The 19,588-nt window shown below is 23.0% G+C and overlaps 1 protein-coding gene across 1 annotated transcript in view; it reads right to left on the bottom strand.

The window, feature by feature from the left end:
- LOC122504349 overlaps positions 1-19,588 on the bottom strand; it is a 239,149-nt gene that overhangs the window by 43,983 nt on the left and 175,578 nt on the right. Inside the window, exon 5 of the mRNA XM_043615421.1 lies at positions 6,819-6,955. Coding sequence (XP_043471356.1) covers positions 6,819-6,955 — 137 coding nt within the window. The remainder of the gene's footprint in view (positions 1-6,818; positions 6,956-19,588) is intronic.

Here is a 19,588-nt window from a genome sequence, read left to right as displayed (position 1 = left end):
GATGAAGGATTAATCAATGATTAAATACTGTTTAACCGCTCTCACGATTGGTTGGTTTTAAGGTTTTTTAATTATTGACTAAATTTTAATCGGAATTTGCGAAACAGACTCAATTTTTTTGGTGTAAACTTGCAATCTAGTGTCGAATATAATTTTGTTTGCAAACTATTAATACTTGTTCCCGCATAGTACAATTTTTCTTTCAGAAAGTTTGCAGCAACTTTGCAAAGCAAACTTCCTGAAAAACTATTGGGCTATGTGATTTTTTTTTCTGTTTCAGATCAGCCTTCGAAGATGATGTGCTTTCATTACACCAAGAAGGGTAGAGATTGTAAGGTCGACTTTTGATATTTTTTTTTCTAATTATCTTCCTGAAAAATATTGTTGTATGTGAATTTTTTTTTGTTTCTATTCAGCTTTATCGTAACATTTTTCTTTGTTTTGTTTATACTGTTTCAGATTTCTAGGTACAAGAAAGTTTTTCTCTATATTATGTTATATTTTTCCTAACATATGTTAAAATATTTTTTATGTGATATTACAAGTTATTATATTTTTGTAAATATTTGAATGCTTTGCTTCCTCATAAGTATTTTCTGTGTCTTATGTTTTAATGCTTTTGAATGTCATGTTTCTTCTGTTTCAGATGTTTATTTTTCAGATTTTTTTGTTTCAGTTTTCGTTTCAGATTGTGTTATTAAACTATCATGTTATTTTTTGTTTCAGGTTCTTTTGTTGCAGAATTTTTGTGTACATTTACTTTTACATTTTTTCAGATCTTTTTGTTTCAGTTTTCGTTTCAGATTGTGTTATTAAACTATCATGTTATTTTTTGTTTCAGGTTCTTTTGTTGCAGAATTTTTGTTTACATTTACTTTTACATTTTTTCAGATTTTTTTGTTTCAGTTTTCGTTTCAGATTGTGTTATTAAACTATCATGTTATTTTTTGTTTCAGGTTCTTTTGTTGCAGAATTTTTGTTTACATTTACTTTTACATTTTTTCAGATCTTTTTATTTCAGTTTTCGTTTCAGATTGTGTTATTAAACTATCATGTTATTTTTTGTTTCAGGTTCTTTTGTTGCAGAATTTTTGTTTACATTTTTTCAGATTTTTTTGTTTCAGTTTTCGTTTCAGATTGTGTTATTAAACTATCATGTTATTTTTTGTTTCAGGTTCTTTTGTTGCAGAATTTTTGTTTACATTTACTTTTACATTTTTTTCAGATTTTTTTATTTCAGTTTTCGTTTCAGATTTTTTTGTTTCTAGTTCTTTTGTTTCAGAATTTTTGTTTACATTTACTTTTACATTTTTTTCAGATTTTTTTGTTTCAGTTTTCGTTTCAGGTTGTGTTATTTATTACACTAAAAGAAAGAGTTAAAAGATATATCTGAAATTTTACTTGTTAATTGAGTAAATGTTTTTAATTCCCACTTAATATCTCTAATAAATTTATTTTCTCTATTAAATATTTTGATTATTTAATTACACTAACTTTTCTCTTTAAACTATTTAAAGGAAGTTAAATAATTATTTTTTTTCAAATTAAGTTTGTTAAAATTTTCTCGAAAAACATGTTTAAGAAATCCTATATTTGTTATAATAAAAACTCTTTCTTGAGTGTAATAAAGATCACTGATCCCTCGGAGCATAAGATATTTATGCTTCATATTAAAAACAAGGTCTTAAAAAGTTAAAATTTTTAATTTAGTCTATTGTCTATTCAAACTCTTCATTTTTAAAAACTTAAAAAAGTTAACATCTATTATTGATAATTAATATAATAGGAATTATTAATTGTTTATAATAATCCTAATTTTATTTCACTTTTTTTATTCATATATCAAAAAAAAATTACAAGATACAATATTAAGTAGATTGACTCTCTTTAACATCATAGTCTCAGCCTCAAAAAATGGCTAATTAACAAAGACCTTGCTTTTAATGTGTTTATCCAGAGGAAAAATATATTTACTTCAGAGTTTAAAATCTGAGATAAATATATAATTTTATTTAATTGATATAAATATGAAATGTTATTCGATTAAAATAAAAAGATTTTCTCTAGATAAAGGGGGGAGTGGAGTTAGGCCTATTCCACATTTTTAATCTAATCACAATTTAAAAATGCGTTAATATTCGAAAATAAGAATTCAATTTTATCAGTATTTTGTTGGAAAATTGAGATTAGAAAAAATGTGCAATAGGGAACCATACAAAAACGCGTCTGATGTTCAACCTCCTGGGTGACGCGGAATAGAACATACAACTTTTTAATTTTATTGTTATAAATTTTGCCATGAATTTTATTAAAATTTTTGCAAATAATTGAATTCTTGTAGTGAATGCTTATATTTATGAAAAAATTTAAATTTTGTCAATGAATTCAGCTTCATTATTTTTGGGCTCTTCAAAAATACTATACCCAATTTTTTGTCTCAGTCCTTTGTTAAAAAACTAGTTTTCTAAAATTATCAAAAATTCGAAAACCCGAATTTGAAATAAAAAAAAATGCATTGATTCTATTGTTTCTTTTGGCGTGAGTGAATGCAAAAGAAAATTATTTGTAAAAAGAAAAAAAAAAAGAAATTTCGTGAAAGTCCACACACTTGGCGTCGAAATGAAAAATCCAAAAACCCAAGAAGAATTAACGTTTGGAATTTTTTTTTAATAACGTTTACCACACCGCGTGCACCATCCGCGTGAACAGTAACGAAGCGTAACAATTTCTCTCTGAATGTGAAAAAAGCTTCATCACTTCGAACAGAGAAGCTTATTAAAAAAATTATTTTTCCTCTTTCAAATTTTTTCCCCCCTTCCTCCTGCGAGTAGAAAAAAAAACAAACATAATCCCATGATGCGAGAAATATTTTTCTCTCTCGAATGAAAGTTTACAATTACAAACAGAATTTTTTTGTTTCGCTTTTGTGTAAAGAATAATAAATAAAATCGACCTTCAACGTTTGGATTTTGTAATTGTTTAAACAATTGCGTTTTTGCAAACAATGGTAATTTATTCAGGGAATTCTCGTTAAATTCGTTACTACTTTTTGCCAATAAAAATTCAGAGAAAATTTTTTTTTAAAAGAGAGAAGTTACTGACATTTATTTTTTCATATTTCGCTTAACTGGAGAAATAAATATATTTCAATGAACGTTTATTTTTAGAAAGAGAAAAAGAGAGAGAGGGAGAAGGAAATATTGAAGCGAATGATTTGTAATTCAATTATTACCGAAATTTTGTCAAATGAAAGAAAAATTTTGTTACACTCACGTCATCGTCATTTATTCATGTATTCTTGACTATACTATTGTCACACTCATTTTACTCGATTCGCGTTCGCTCTCGCGTGTGAATTCGTCAAAAATACATTCACTCACTGTGTATATTCCACAATGCTCCAATGAATTTACAGACACAATTGTGTCGCAAAGAGATGTAACTTTTTTCCATCGCAGACTTTTCAACAAGAACAAAAGTATAGGAAATTTTTATCTCTAAAAACAACCACCAATATTTTACTATATTTGAAAAAATATATTTACATTCGAAAAATAGTAGATTTTTGTCAAAAAAAAAAAAAAAAATACATAATAACAATTATCAAGTATCAGTAGTCAAATTTATTTTTTTCTTTCTCGATTTTTAGGAAATTCAAATTTTAAATTTACAAGTTTATCAAAAATAAATATATTCAGATGGAGAGGGCAGGGATGGTTTGTGAATGAATATTTCAAATTATCGAGGTTGTCGCAATGAGAGATGAAAAACGAAACAGACCCGTGAAAGGCTGATGCGGTTTTGAGTAATGATAGAGCGAGTGCGAAATAACCGCGACACACAAAATTGGTATTATTACTTTCTATCATGAAAATGGAATTCGTGATACATTACTTGATAGGATATTCATGTATATAGATATAGAAATATAAATATAAGTAAAATAATAAAATTCATTTTATTTTCATAATTTAAATTAGTCAAATTTTTACTGCAATTAGTAACTAGCTTCTGGCTATATTACTCAAGATGAAAATTTAAAAAAAAAATATTTTTAATTTTTTCATTGCTAAACATGACAAAACTTGACAAAATTATGGCAACATTTTTTGAATTTTTTGCTCTGGCTTTATTTTTAATATCCGAATCGTCTGATACGAAAATTCAGGGATTTTTATTAAAAGTACTGGAAGAAATTCAATTTTTAGAATTTATAAGAAAATTCTGAATTTTGGTGTCTTTTTTTGACTCACAATAAAAAAAAATTATTTGATTCAAGTAACCGATTAATTAAATATTATCAACTAAATATTTACTTGAATCAAATAATATTTATTGGAGTCAATTAAATGGTATTTGCTTTACATAATTGATAATTGTCAATTAATCGGTTATTTGAATCAAATACATTTTTTTTTCAGTACAGAAACTATTAAATTACCACGAATTCTAATACAAAACCTATATTTTTTTCAATTTCTGACAATAATTTTTTTATAAAAATCTGATTTCTTGGAAAACTATCATAAAATTCCATAAAATTATTACTCATAAATTATTTAATGAATAATTCTACTTAAATATTTCAAAATTAATTGAATTTTAAAAGAATTGCGTTTATAGTTTTCATAAATAGAAGAACTTCAAAAGATTTTAATTGAAATTTTTGAAAATTTCAATTTTCAATGAGTTTCCTCAGAAATTTACAAAATATTACAGAAATTTAATTATTTTCAAAAGTAATAAAATTCTTTGCAGAAACTCAATTATGTTAAAAAATTTTTAAAAATTCTCGTCAATATTTCAATTATCTTTATAAATAATAAAATTCTTCGCAGATATTCAATTATTTTGTAAATTTTGGTAAAATTCTTTATAAAAATTCACATACTTTTGAAATAATTTTAATAAAATTCTTACTAAGATTTTAATTATTTACATTTCTCGAAAGAATTCAATTATTTACAAAAACATAATTTATTTTTACAGGTAATCAATTTGAGTTAAAAACACTAAAATAATTGAATTTTGGAGAAACATTTCAAATGATTGCAGAAATTCAATTATTTTCAAAATTAATAAAATTCTTCGCTGAAATTCAATTCTGTTCACAAATTTAAAAAAATTCAATTCAAAATTTCAATTCTCTTTATAAATAGTGAAGTTCTTCTTTGAAATTCAATTATATTTAAAAATTTTAATACAATTCTTGGCGAAATTTCAATTATTTTCAAAATTTCTATTCAATTATTTAAACAAAATTTTAATAAAATTCTACGCATACATTTAATTATTTTCATAAATAATATAAATTTCACTGGAATTATTTACAAATTTTTTTTATAAATTTCTTTGCAATAATTCAATTATTTTCATAAATAATAAAATTCTTTTTAGAAATTTTCAAAAATAATAAAACTCATAGCAGAATTTTAATTATTTTTAAAACAATTTTAATCGAATTTCTCGATAAATGTAATTATTCTTAAAAATTTTTATTAAAATTCGTCAAAAGAATTCAATTATTTAAAAATTTGTTGATAAAATTCTTTAGAAGAATTCAATTTTAAAAAACATTCAATTGTTCAATCGTTCAATGAATTGTTTATTTTTGTTTTTAAATAATTGAATTCTAGCAAAATTTTTAATTAAAAATTGATTTAAATATGAATTTTAGTTAAAAACACAAAAATAATTGAATTTTTGAGAAAAGTTACAAATGATTGCAGAAAGTCAATTATTTTTAAAAATTTTTAATAAATTTCTTGGCAAAATTTCAATTATTTTCAAAAAATTTTCCTCAATTGAACGATTTTTAATATTCACTATTTTAATAAAATTTTTTAGTCAAATATTTAAACAAAATTTTAATAAAATTCTTCGCAAACATTTAATTATTTTCATAAATAATAAATATTTCACTGGAATTCAATTGTTTTTATATAAATAATAAAATTCTTTTTAATAGTTTTTATAAATAATAAAACTCATCGTAGAATTTTAATTATTTTTAATATAATTAAAATTTAATTCCCCGAAAAATGTAATTATTCTTAAAAATTGTATTAATATTCATCAAAAGAAATTCAATTATTTAAATTATTTTTGGGAGAATTCTTTATGAGTATTCAATTTTAAGAAACATTTACATAAAATATTTATTTTTTTGTTTAAATATAATTGAATACTCGTAGAATTTTCTAATTAAAATTGATATAAAAATAAATTTTGAAAAGATTTTAAAGTGAAATCTTTGAAAATCTGAATTTTTCATACTTTTAACTAACAATTTGATAGGGAATTAATTTTTTTGAAAAAGTTTAATTAGATTTTTTTTTAAATTAGGGAGCGTTTACTAACGATGTCACGTTTTTGGGGTAGGGGTGGGGGTCTGTACTAACCGTGATACAATGTATTTTTCACATGTGAAATTGCATTAAATTTTGTAACCGGGGGGAGGGGGTTGAAAATCTTAAAAAATTGCGTGGCATTATTTGTAAACGCTCCCTTATTTGATGTTTTTATTTTCTTATATATATTTGAAGAATTTTCGAATAATGGAAATTTTTTAAAATTGAATTGTAAACAAATGAATTTGAAAATTCACAAAGATCATTTTCAAAAACTATTAAAAATAATTGATTTAAAGAAGAATTTTTTTTGTAATTATAATATTACTAATTTTTATGTTTTTATGAAATTAATTTACGAATACGAACGATCTTTATTGACATGATTATTTATTTGTATAGTTAAAAGAGGAACACATTTTGTTTAATACGAGATGTACTTGAGTTGTTATCAAGGAAATAAATTACCTGAACTATATCTCCAAAATCACCTCCAGTTGCGTTGAATGTTATTTTACAGATGTAAGGCACCTTGTCTTCCTTTGGTCGGTGAAGTTCCAGGTCGTAAGTTTTCCCCACCTCACCGTAGTATGTTTTGTTGCAAGCTGTAACAAAGCCACCAGAACGGATATCTCAATCTTTCAGTGTGATTTATGTTCTTCTCCTCGTCGTTTTCTTTTTCTATTTTTTTTAACTCTATATATATTATATAAAGAAGAGAAAACTTTTCTACGCATTAGAATTTTCTTTTTGTCAGTTATATATATATATATATATATATATATATATATATATATATATATATATATATATATATATATATATATATATATATATATATGCCTTTGAAAAAGACGAGAGAAAACCATATAGTACACACTTCTCTCTTGGAATTTAATGAATTCAGTCGGAAACTGCGAAAGTGAAAAATCTTGTGCTCTCAAAAACTTTTCATAGGTTTGAAATGTCATTTTTTTCTCCCTCCTCATAACGGGAAAAAAAACTCAAACAAAAAGTCTCTTCTCATGTAAAAATTATCGCGGAAAAAAAAGTTTCTTCTGCAATAGAGAAAAAATTTCACTGTATTAGCGAAATTTCTCGCTAATTGTTTTTATTTCTGTAAAAACTTTTGCTATTCTAGAAAAATTTAACGATTTTTTTCTTTGTGCTTTTTTTCGTGTGGAAATAAAATTCATCTAATTTTATTGAATTACATAATTAGTATTTTTTTTAATGCAGTTTCCTGAAAAATTCGACTTGTAAAAAAAATTTAATAATGAACATTTAGAGTTTTGAGGAGAAAAATAGGAAATGAAGAATATAATGAAAGTGAATCATTTGTTCTGTGTACGTGCTAGGTTCATTTGTCACCAGGTATTATGGTATAGTTTCGTATATATATAGATAGGGGAGTTTTTGAGGAGAAAAAAGGGAAAAAAGAAGTGAGATAGAAGCAGGACTCGACGAAAACTCATCAACGGCGGGATATTAATTATGGGAGAGCGGTAAAACGGTATTCACTAACAAAGCTGGTTAGAAGCTCGCTAATAGACATATATACATGCCTATATATTTGGGAGATAAAATGTAGCCTGTGATAGAAATAGGTTATTCGTCAGGTATATATATATGTACCCTTCACACGTCAGTGGTAATGACCAGTAGCAGTCAGACAAGTGTGTTATTCCTCTTTTTCACCAAACTGCAACTCATTTATTTTCTCACTTTAAACCATTTATTTCTCTATTATTATTATTATTATTATTATTATTATTATTATTATTATTGTATTTATTAAATTTTTAATAACTAGCAACAATTAGCGCTCTAAAGCGCACGGCTAACTTCTTACTTTCTTTTTAAAATAAAATTAGCAATTTTAAAAATCATAGAATTTACAAATTTTCTAATTTAAATTTTTGTTTAAAACACTAAAAAAATTCAATTTTGGAAAAATTACAAATAATTGCAGAAATTCAATTAATTTCAAAAAAAAAAAATAAAATTCTTTTTATAAAATTCAACTATGTTCAAAATTTGAAAAAATACCAATTATCTTTATAAATAACAATTCTTACTGCATTTTTAAAATAAAATTAGTAATTTTAAAAATAATAGAATTTAAAAATTTTCCAATTTAAATTTTTGTTGAAAACACTTTTTCAAAATTTGAAAAAAATACCAATTATCTTTATAAATAACAAAATTCTCCTCCAAAGTTCAATTATTTTCATAAATGTCAAAAAAAAAAATTCTTGTCCTAATTTCAATTATTTTCAAAAAACTTTTCTAATTTCAATGATTTTCAATATCCACTATTTTCATAAAACTTCCCAAAAAGAATTCAATTATTTAAAAAAATATTAATTCAATGATAATAAAAATAGTAATGATATGTTTTACTTTACCTACTCTCTAAATATTTCAATTAGTAAATTTACTAATTCAAATTTAGAGAGTATTTATTATTTTTTAATTTTCATTCTAGTTAATTCACGTCGGTGCAGTTGACAACGTTTATTATCAACGATTGCAAGAAATAAAAATATTTTTCTTGACGAAGACAATAAAATTCTTTGTTTACAAATTTTTCTATTTTAAATTATTGATGAAAAAATTTTTAGAGAGTATTTATAATTTTTTAATTTTCATTCTAGTTAATTCACGTCGGTGCAGTTCAAAACGTTTATTATCAACGATTGCAAGAAATAAAAATATTTTTCTTGACGAAGGCAATAAAATTCTTTGTTTACAAATTTTTCTATTTTAAATTATTGATGACAAAATTTTAAAAAGTGCTTTTGTGCAAAAATTTGAATAAAAAATATTGTTTCTTCTAAATTGTTGATTATAAAAGTTGTGAACCTCATTAACGTGTTATTTCTATTAATTTACAATTATTATTTTATATTACAAAAATATGAATTTTTAATTCAATTGGTACAGGTAAATGATTAGGGAACATTTATAAATGTTAAATTATAATTTATTGTAATAAAATAAATTAATTTAAAATATTAAATAATAATAATATAATAGGAAAAAGAAAATTAAAATTTTTTGTCAACTCTGTTTCCATTGACAAATTTTGTCCATTTAAAAAAATAAACTAGGATGCGTTTACTTCCATTACAATTTAACTCGAAAATTTTCAGTTTTATTTTTCCTTAAAATTTCTCGCTTTCACTTTCACTCAAAATATTTTCATTTACAATTTTACTCAAAAATTCTCACTTTCACTCAAAAAATTTCCATGTTTACTTCAAAATTCATAATTTTTCCAGTGACAGTGAAAATAATTTGTGTCAATGTCAACATTCTTTGAGTCAAAGAGAAAGTGAACATTTTTTTAATGAAAGTAAAATTTTTCTAAGTAGGGGCCATTCAAGTATTACGTAAGCATATTTTTCAGGTTTTTAGACCCCCCCCCTCCCCCATGTAAGTTTTTTTTATATGCATTAGCGTCATTTTTTCTAATGGAAATAAGCAATAGCTAGACCCCCCCTCCCCCTTAAATGCTTACGTAATACTTGAATGGTCCCGTAAAAGAGGAAATTTTTTGGGTAATGTGGAATTTTTTTTAATAAAAGTTATAATTTTTTGAGTGAACGTCAACACTTTTTTAGTAAAGTTGAAATTTTTTCAATGAAAATGAAAATTTTTTTTAATGAAAATGCCAATTTTTTCAATGAAATTGAATTTTTTTGAGTGAAGTAAAATTTTTTATATTGAATGTCCACATTTTTTTACTAAAAGTAGTGATATTTTTAATGAATATTAAATTTTTTAGAGTAGAAGTGAAACTGATTATTTATTCAGTGACAAGAAAATTTATTTTAGTGAAAGTGACAATTTTGTGACTAAAAGTGAAAGTCATAATTTTTTGAGTAAAAGTCAACATTTATTTAATGAATGTGAACATTTTATAAGTGAAAGTGAAAAATTTTTTTAATTAAAGTGAATATTTTATAAGTGAAAGTGAAATTGACGTCAATTTTTTTTATAAAAAATTTTGATTTTATTATTTTCATTATTATTATTATTATTTATATTATTATTGTTATTGTTATTATTATTAGACAAAAAGATCAAACGTGCTTTGTGACCCTCTAAAACTATCTCGGGCTCAACAACATTTTCTGATAAACCTTTGAAGCCCTATGAGAATTTTGTACTCATGATTTCCGGACGATACACGAACAGGGAAGCCCATTAAAGTCATGAGGAGTGCGTTTCCGATACAATTCGGATTAGACAATCTCTTTTTTTCCCCATTCACACAATTCCATCTCGAATTTCGATTCTCGGAGACTTTGCGAATTAATACAATTAAAACTCTTTTTAAATGTCTAAATCCTGCTTTTCTGAATGCGTAAAAAGCCATACAACAATCAAAATAAACTAAATGTAACAGAAGAGTTTGAAAATATTATTATTTATTGTTGATGTAGTAAATTTTACTAATAAATAGTATAAATGATGTCTACTAATTTATTAGTGAAGTTTACTAATTCAGAAGCAAAAAGTAAGTCACAAATTTTAATTATTGAACATTTTTACTAATTCAAATTTAGAGAGTACGAATATAATTATAAATATATACCCCCAGAGAGTAATTTTATTCAAACTCAATATAATTTCTTTGAGTTAAACATTTAAATTTATTTTATTCAGTTTTTTTTATTTGATTTAGTTATATATTTATTAGACAAATAAGATTTTTACTGATTTTATTTTTAAATATTTCTTTGAGGCGATTCAAATTTCTATAATAAATCAATTAAAGGTTTTTTTTCACTCTGCGTCAAATATATTTTTTTCTTCGTGTGCAAATATATAAAAAAAATTATAAATATAAATTTAAATTAGATTATAACGTGGAAAATATTAATTTAAAAAAATTGACTTTGAAGGAAAAATGGCTTTTATAAAAATTGTTAAAAGCTTAATTTTAACATTAGGCGTGGAAAATTATCTAAATTATCAAGAGAATTTTCCTAATTCGACCATCTAAGAGACACTGGATATATATATGTGTGTAAGACACGTCGATCGTCGACATTGGACCAATATTGACGAAAGGTTGGTTTGTAGTCGCCGATACCAATATTGGCATGCCAATTATTGGCATCTACGTGCCAAACTTCCAGTCCTGATGGACCATTATCAAACGGTATTATTGGTCTAATATTCACGTATAACCTACCACACCATACAATCAATAACACTTCAATTATTAATCTATAGAAATTTCCCTCTTTGCTCCATGTATTATATAGAAATAATTATTACAATTTTTATAGTTCATAAACAGTTTTTATTAGATTTTGAACAAAATTCATTCTCTAAATTTTAATTAGTAAAAGTATTAAGTAATTTGACTTTGTGACTGAATTTTTGCTTTTTAATTGGTAAATTTTACTAATGAATGTCAATTTCCAGTAGTTTATTAGTAAAATTTACGAATTTAAAAGCAAAAAGTAAATTTAAAAAATAGAAAAATTGTAAAATAGTAAAAATTAATAAATTTAAAAGAAATAGTAATTACCATTAATTTATTGGTAAAATTTCCAAATTCAAAAGCAAAAAGTCAGTTAATGAATAGCAGTTTTAATTAATTTATTAGTTAAATCTTAAATTTACTAATTCAAAATCAAAAAGTAAGTTAATAAATAGCAGTTTCTACTAATTTATTAGTAACATTTCCAAATTCATAAACAAACAGTCAGTCAATAAATAGTAATTTTCAATAATTTATCAGTCAAATTTACTAATTCAAAAGCAAATTGTCAGTAACTGATTCCAATTAGTGAATATTTTTACTAATTCAATTTTAGAGAGTATTTTAGAGTCTTTTTTGTTTGCCTCATGAACTATGAAATTGTCATAAGAATTCTAATACAAAACCTTCAATTTTTTCTATTTCTGACAATAATTTATTTTTAAATAACTTAATTCTTCAAGAACTATCATAAAATTATTACTTAAAAATTATTTAAATTATTTTTATTTTCTACTATTTTGATAAAATTTTCCAAAAGAATTCAATTATTTAAACAAAATTTTAATAAAAATTTCACAGGAATTCAATTCCTTACAAATTTTTTTAAAATTTCTTCCAACTACTTCAATTATTTTTTATTTTTTGATAGAATTTCTCGAAAAAATTCAAATATATTCAAATAATTGAAAAAAAATAGTTCTGAGAAATTCAATTATTTCGAAGAATGTAAATAAAATTCTTTTAAAAATTCTATTATTTAAAAAAATTTTGACAACATTTTTTACAAGATTTAGTTAATAAAATTTTCAATACAATTTTTCTTAAAAATTCAATTATTTTCACGAATAATAATATTTTCTTATGGGAATTAAATTACTTAAAACAATTTAAATAAAATTCTTCGCAAGAAATTAATTATTTCCATAAATAATAAAATTTGTCTCGAGAATTCAATTATTATAAAAAATTTTGATAAAATTCTTTATAAATTTTAAAAATTATAATAAAATTTGATCGTAGAATACAATTATCTTTGTAAAATATAACATTCTATCATTAGAATGCAATTATTGACAAAATTGTTTGTAAAAATCTTTGAAACAATTAAATTATTTTCGTAAAAAATAAAATTCTTCGAAGCAATTTAATTATTTAAGAAATTTTAATAAAATTCTTCCTGAAAAATTCAATTCTTTTCAAAAATAAACATTTCCACAGAAATTCAATTATTTAAAAAAAATTTAATAAATTTCTTCGTCAGATTTCAATTATTTTCAATTTTTTAATGAAATTTATCGATAAAATTTGATTTTTTTTAAAAAAGTTTAAAAAAATTTTGAGAAATTCGATTATTGTTTAAAAAAATTTGAATAAAAGTCTTCACAAGAAGTTAATTACCTTCAAAAATAATAATATTTTTCCCTGGAATACAATTATTTTCAGAAATAAAATTCTTCACTGGAATTCAATTCTTTAAAAAATTTTCTAATAAAATTCGTTGCAAGAATTCAATTATTTTTATAAATAACAAAAGCTTATCACAGAATGTCAATTATTTTTATACAATTTTGAATAAAATGATAGAAAATTGCATTTATTCTTCAAATGTTTTTTAAATTCGTCTAAAGAATTCAATTATTTTTTAAAATTTTGATAAAATTCTTCATAACAAATTTAATTTTAAGATTTAATTTTAAGAAATATTCAATTATTTAAAAAATTATTATTATTTTTTAAATAATTAAATTCTTGAAAATTTTTTTTATAAAAATTGATTAAATAATGAATTTTACTTAAAATTTTAATTTATAATTTGAATATTGAAAGCATTATAGCGTGCATTTTTAGAAATAATTTAATTTTGAAAAAGGTTCAAATTTAAAATTTTTGAAAATTTGAATTTGTACTTACAATATTCTTGTGATATGAAATAATGATTTTCTGAGTATCTTCGTGTTTCGGAAAAAGCTCTTCTTTAATGAAAAAGCTCTAAGTTGATAAAAAAAGCCCAAATTTAATATTCGATTCCAAATATTGTTAAAAAAAATTGTCAAGACCAGTGTCGTTTTTCAAGATAATTTTTTTTTCTGAATCGGAACAATATTATTAAAATTAAAGTTTTTCTCAATTTTAATTTAAAAATTATAAAATTTTCACACTGAGAATTTAATACAAATTTAAAAATTTCTTTCCTTTTATTTTAAATATAGAAATGTGTGTGACGCAAAAGGAAAGGAATAACTGAGAATGAATAGGAAATGTGCTATATGCGATACAATGAAAGGCCATTCACAGTTTGGCCGTTTTCTGAAACCAGGTATTTCCGTTTGACAATCTCATGGTTTAAAGTACTTTCATCTGTATAGTCATCTAGCGCCCCCCCCCACCCTTTTCACTTCCCCGCAGCCCACACATTATCTCAGGCACAATCTCACTTCCTCGTCTCTCATTTCCCTTGAAATGCTTCCCCATTAGCTCAAACCATGTTTGGAACGTTGTAAACTACTCAAAGACGAATTCATTCAAAGTCTCAACTTTCAGGAAATTAAGATCCTTACGATCATTTCGACTGGAAGGCAATTCAAATGCAGTTGAGCCTTGTCATTGTCATGGGATCGATCACAACCCTCCCACTCCACCCCTCTCTCCCTCATTATTCATGTTTTATTGAATTTTCAATCAACTTGCACTTTATCATTTTCAATATTGACATATTTTATTTACAGTGTGCAATATATAATGGGTACGTTTCTTTTATTTGGGAAATTCACTTCTTAAAATGATATATAGAAACAAAATAATTTTAAATAATAATTTCAAAAAATAATTTTAGATAATAATTTTAAAAATAATAATAATAATAATAATAATAATAATAATAATAATAATGTTAAAAATACTCTAAAAATTGTAAAATGTTCTTCATTTAAAACATATGCTTTCACTTTATTTAAACAAATTTCCATCTACATTAAAAAAATTTGTACTTTTACTCAAAAAAATTCTGACTTTCACTTTTACATTCCCTAAAAAATTCTTACTTTCACTCAAAAATTAAGTCAGACAGTTCCTTCAAATAATTTTATATAAAAAAGTAATTACAGTAGTAAAAGTCAACGTATATTCAGCCAAAAGTTTTTTTACTTTTATTAACACCAAAATCAGGGATATAAATTATTTTAGTCAGACAAAAAAAAATGAAAGTTGTAATTTTTATTAAGTAGTAAAAGACGGTTATGGTCAGACGATGATGAAAATCGCATTAGTTGTCAAAAAAATTTTTTGCAATTAGACATTTTTTATAGTAATTATTATAACTTCAAAATTAAGTTTAACGTAAAATTAGTAGAGTTTAGGAGAGAAGGTAAACTATAGTCAGACACATTAAGTGGTAAAATAAATATTAAATCAGACACTACTACAAAAATCTTTTTAATCTAAATAAAAAAGGTGATTCCAGTAGTAAATGTCAATTTATGGTCAGGCAAAATTTTTTTACTTTCACTTTCACTTAAAAAATTTTTACATTCGTTAAAAAAATTGTCACCTTCACTAAAAATATTCTTACTTTCACTCCAAAAAGTTTTACATTCACTTAAAAAATTCGTACCTTAAAAAAATTGACACCTTAACTAAAAAAAATTCTTACTTTCATTTCACTCAAAAAAAATTTTCACATTAATTAAAAATATTCTTAATTTCAGTAGAAAAAAAATTTTGACTTTACTTAAAAAAGTTCAATTTTACTCAAAAAGTTCGCTTTCTCTATAAAATTGTTAATTTTACTTTCACTAAAAAAAATTGACACCTTAACTAAAAATATTCTTACTTTCATTTTTACTCAACAAATTTTCACATTCATTGAAAATATTCTCAATTTTAGTAAAACAATGTTGACTTTACTCAAAAAAGTTTACTTTAATATTAATTAAAAAAACATGACTTTCTCTACAAAAATTTTTAATTTCTCTTTCACTCAGAAAATTGTTATTTTTACATTCACTCCAAAAAGTTTCATACTCATTTAAAAAATTTGCACCTTAAAAAAATTGTCACCTTAAATAAAAAAATTCTTACTTTTATTTCCATTCCAAAAAGTTTCACATTCATTTAAAAAATTCACATCTTAAAAAAATTGACACCTTAATTAAGAAAATTCTTACTTTAATTTTTACTCAAAAAATTTTCACATTAATTAAAAATATTCTCAATTTTAGTAATAAAATTTTGACTTTACTTAAAAAAGTTCAATTTTACTCAAAAAATCCACTGTCTCTAAAAAATTTTTAATCTAACTTTCACTAAAAAAATTGTCATTTTCATATTCACTCCAAAAATCTACTCAAAAAATTTTTACATTCATTAAAAATATTCTCAATTTTAGTAGAAAAATTTTGAGTTCACTCAAAAAAGTTCAATTTTACTCAAAAAGTTCACTTTCTCTAAAAAATTCTTAATTTTACTTTTACCCAAAAAATTGTCATTTACAAATTCACTCCAAAAAGTTCCACATTTGTTAAAAAAATTTTCACTTTTACAAAAAAGAACTCGACTTTACTCAAAAAATTACATTTACTTAAAAAAATTTTCACTGTCATTAATAAAATTCCCTAAAAATAATAATTTTGAATAATAATAAAATAATAATAATAATAATAATAATAGATACTAAAAATATTCTTAAAATTGTAAAATATTTTTTATCTAAAGAATATGTTACACTTGAAAGTTTTAAATTAAAATTCTAAAGAATGATAAGTTTTAATTTTTAAAAAATTTAATTTAATTTAATTTCTTTTCCTTTAAAGTAAGAGTAGAATTTATCTAATTTTAAGAAAAGATTTTTTTCGAACATTGGAAACTATTCAGAAAATAATATTCGTTATGGTCTTCATATGAATGTTATATTTAGAGGCGCGAAGAGAGAATGAGTAGGAGAAGCATAAATGATAGGTTGTATGACAAAAAACGTAGATTATTTTTTTTTCTTTCCTTTTTTTTCTGTGAAAAAAGAAATAAGAAGCAACTTTGTGGACATGAGGACAATATAAAAGGATACGCTTTTCTCTCCACACCCTTTATTACACAGGCAACCCTCCTACGCAACGTGAAAAGCGTTTGAAAGAAACCACTCGTCCCTTGCCACACAAATTGTGCGTCGCGATCTAAGCCGAAAGCGAATATAAAATTCCACTCCAAAAAGAGAGAAAAAAAACGACAAAGACCTTTGGATTTTAAAATAAACGATGAATAGAAAATGGTCGTCACATATATTGTAGAAAATATAATTCAGGAAAAGAAAATTTAATTTTGAAAATATCTGTCTGACTTGTACAGGTCTTTACTACTAAAATTTAAATTCTTAGAGAAAAGATAGAAATTTTTTTCTACAAGGTAACAATTGTAAAAAAATAAATAAATTAATTAATTAACTATTTTTTTTATAACTTTTTGATTATTAGAAAGTAAACATGAAAATGTTTAGAACAATTGTCAATTGATTTAATAGGATTATTCTATAGAAATTATTTGTTTTCAATTGTTTTAAAACTCTAAAATAAATTATATTCTTTTCTTTTTGTTTCAGTAGGTGAGTTCAAGATATATCCTGTCGAGTTTATTTCGTAAGTAAGAAATATATTGAAATATATATAATTATACATTATAAGTGAAATAGTCAATGAACTATTATTTTTTATTTAATTTAGAAAATTTCCTTTTTTATAGTGAATTACTTTTTTAAAAATTAAATATCCCTTGTTAAGGGGCATTTTAATCCTCCTTAAATCCTTTTCTTATCCACTATTTATTACATGAAAAACCACTGCGATTCTTGTAACGCGGAATTTTATTTTCGCTCAGTAAAACATGAAGTGTTAAAATAACACCAGAATGGATTAAAATAATCTGCAACAGTTTAATCCATCTAGGATTAAATTAACACCAGAAAGGATTAAAATAATATATTTTTGTGTTATTTTTAACTATGAATGAAATTTTACTTTAAATAAAACACCAAAGTCAACAATTTGTAAAAATTCAACGAATTTGGCTTCTCCAGGGAGAATAGCAAGTTAGTAAGTTAGTTACTAACTTACTAACTAACTTAGTAACATAGTTACTAAATTCAATTGTGTTCAAAAATTTAAAAAAAATTCTCGTCAAAATTTCAATTCTCTTTATAAATAATTAAATTCTTCTCTGATATTCAATTATTTTACAAAATTTTAATTAAATTCTTGTCGAAATTTCAATTATTTTCAAAAATTTTCTAAAATTCAATGTTTTTCAATATCTACTATTTCAATAAAATTTTTCAAATGAATTCCATTATTAAAAAAAATTTTAATAAAATTCTACGCAAACATTCAATTATTTTCATAAATAATAAAATTTTTTACAGGAATTCAATTATTTACAAATTTTTTTTATAAATATCTTCGCAATTATTCAATTATTTTCATAAATAATAACATTTTTACAGGTATTCAATTATTTTTGTAAATAATAAAATTCTTTTAGGAATTCAATTATTTTCATAAATAATAAAATTCATTGTAGAATTTCAATTATTTTTAATGCAATTTTAATCGAATTCCTCGAAAAATGTAATTATTCTTAAAAATTCTATTAAAATTCATCCAAAGAATTTAATGATTTAAAAAATTTGTCGATAACATTTTTTATGAGAATTTAATTTCAAGAAACATGAAATTAATAAATTATTTATTTTTGTATTTAAATAATTGAATTTTCGTAGAATTTGCTAATAAAAATGGTTTTAAAAATGAATTTCAGTTAAAATTTTAGATTATAATTAAATATTAAAAGCATTAATTAATTATAACGTTGATTTTTAGAAATAATTAAATTTTGAAAATAATTAAATATTAAAAGCATTAATTATAACGTGGATTTTTAGAAATAATTAAATTTTGAAAAAATTTCAAACTAAAATCATTGCAGGCCTCGAACTAGGTCCGTAAATCCCGTAAAAGTCCGTAACTTTGCTTGAAGTCCGTAAAAGTCCGTTTTTTTGAAAAAAGGTCCGTAAAGTCCGTAATTCGATTGAAAAAGGTCCGTAAAGTACGTAAATTAGGGTAGAGTGGGGTAAAAAAGCCATGGTGTAAAAAAGCCATTTGAGTTTTATTTAAAAACTATTAAGCCGATTTATCAGCTGTTTAGAATATAAATACTATTAGGTAATACGCAACTTTTGAATCTAGTTTGAATGTTGTACCTAGATTAATATTGTTTTTATTGTAATTTTAATTTTTTGTTGCTTTTTTGAAAACATTTTGGTGAACTTTTCAAACATATTACAATTTGATTAAGTGAACGAATAATAAAAGTAAATGTTTGTAGAAAAGTATACCGAAAACGTATACAATGTTAATTTTTGGAAATTGAACTGAATTAACAATTTATTTTTGCTTTTTTTAATAACTGGTCTTGGGTGTAAAAAAGCCAGGGCAAAAAATCCATTGAATATTTTGTGAAATTCACTTGTTTTCTATTTAAACTAACCTTCTTATTTTACAAAATGTCTCGTGTTTATTTAATAAAATAAATTAAACACGACGAAAAAGTAGTTCAAAGTGCATTTAAAAAATAAACAATGAATAAACGGTTGCAACGAAATATGTTATCTGTGGTAAAACTTAAAGAGAACTTCTAAAAAAGGTACGAAAAATTGGCAGTGCAAATGGAAAACAGGTAAACTTAATATAATTTT

Source organism: Leptopilina heterotoma, unplaced genomic scaffold (genome assembly GCF_015476425.1).
Source record: "Leptopilina heterotoma isolate Lh14 unplaced genomic scaffold, ASM1547642v1 Lhet_292, whole genome shotgun sequence".
NCBI lineage: Eukaryota > Metazoa > Arthropoda > Insecta > Hymenoptera > Figitidae > Leptopilina > Leptopilina heterotoma.
This window is presented reverse-complemented; position numbering and strand designations above follow the sequence as displayed.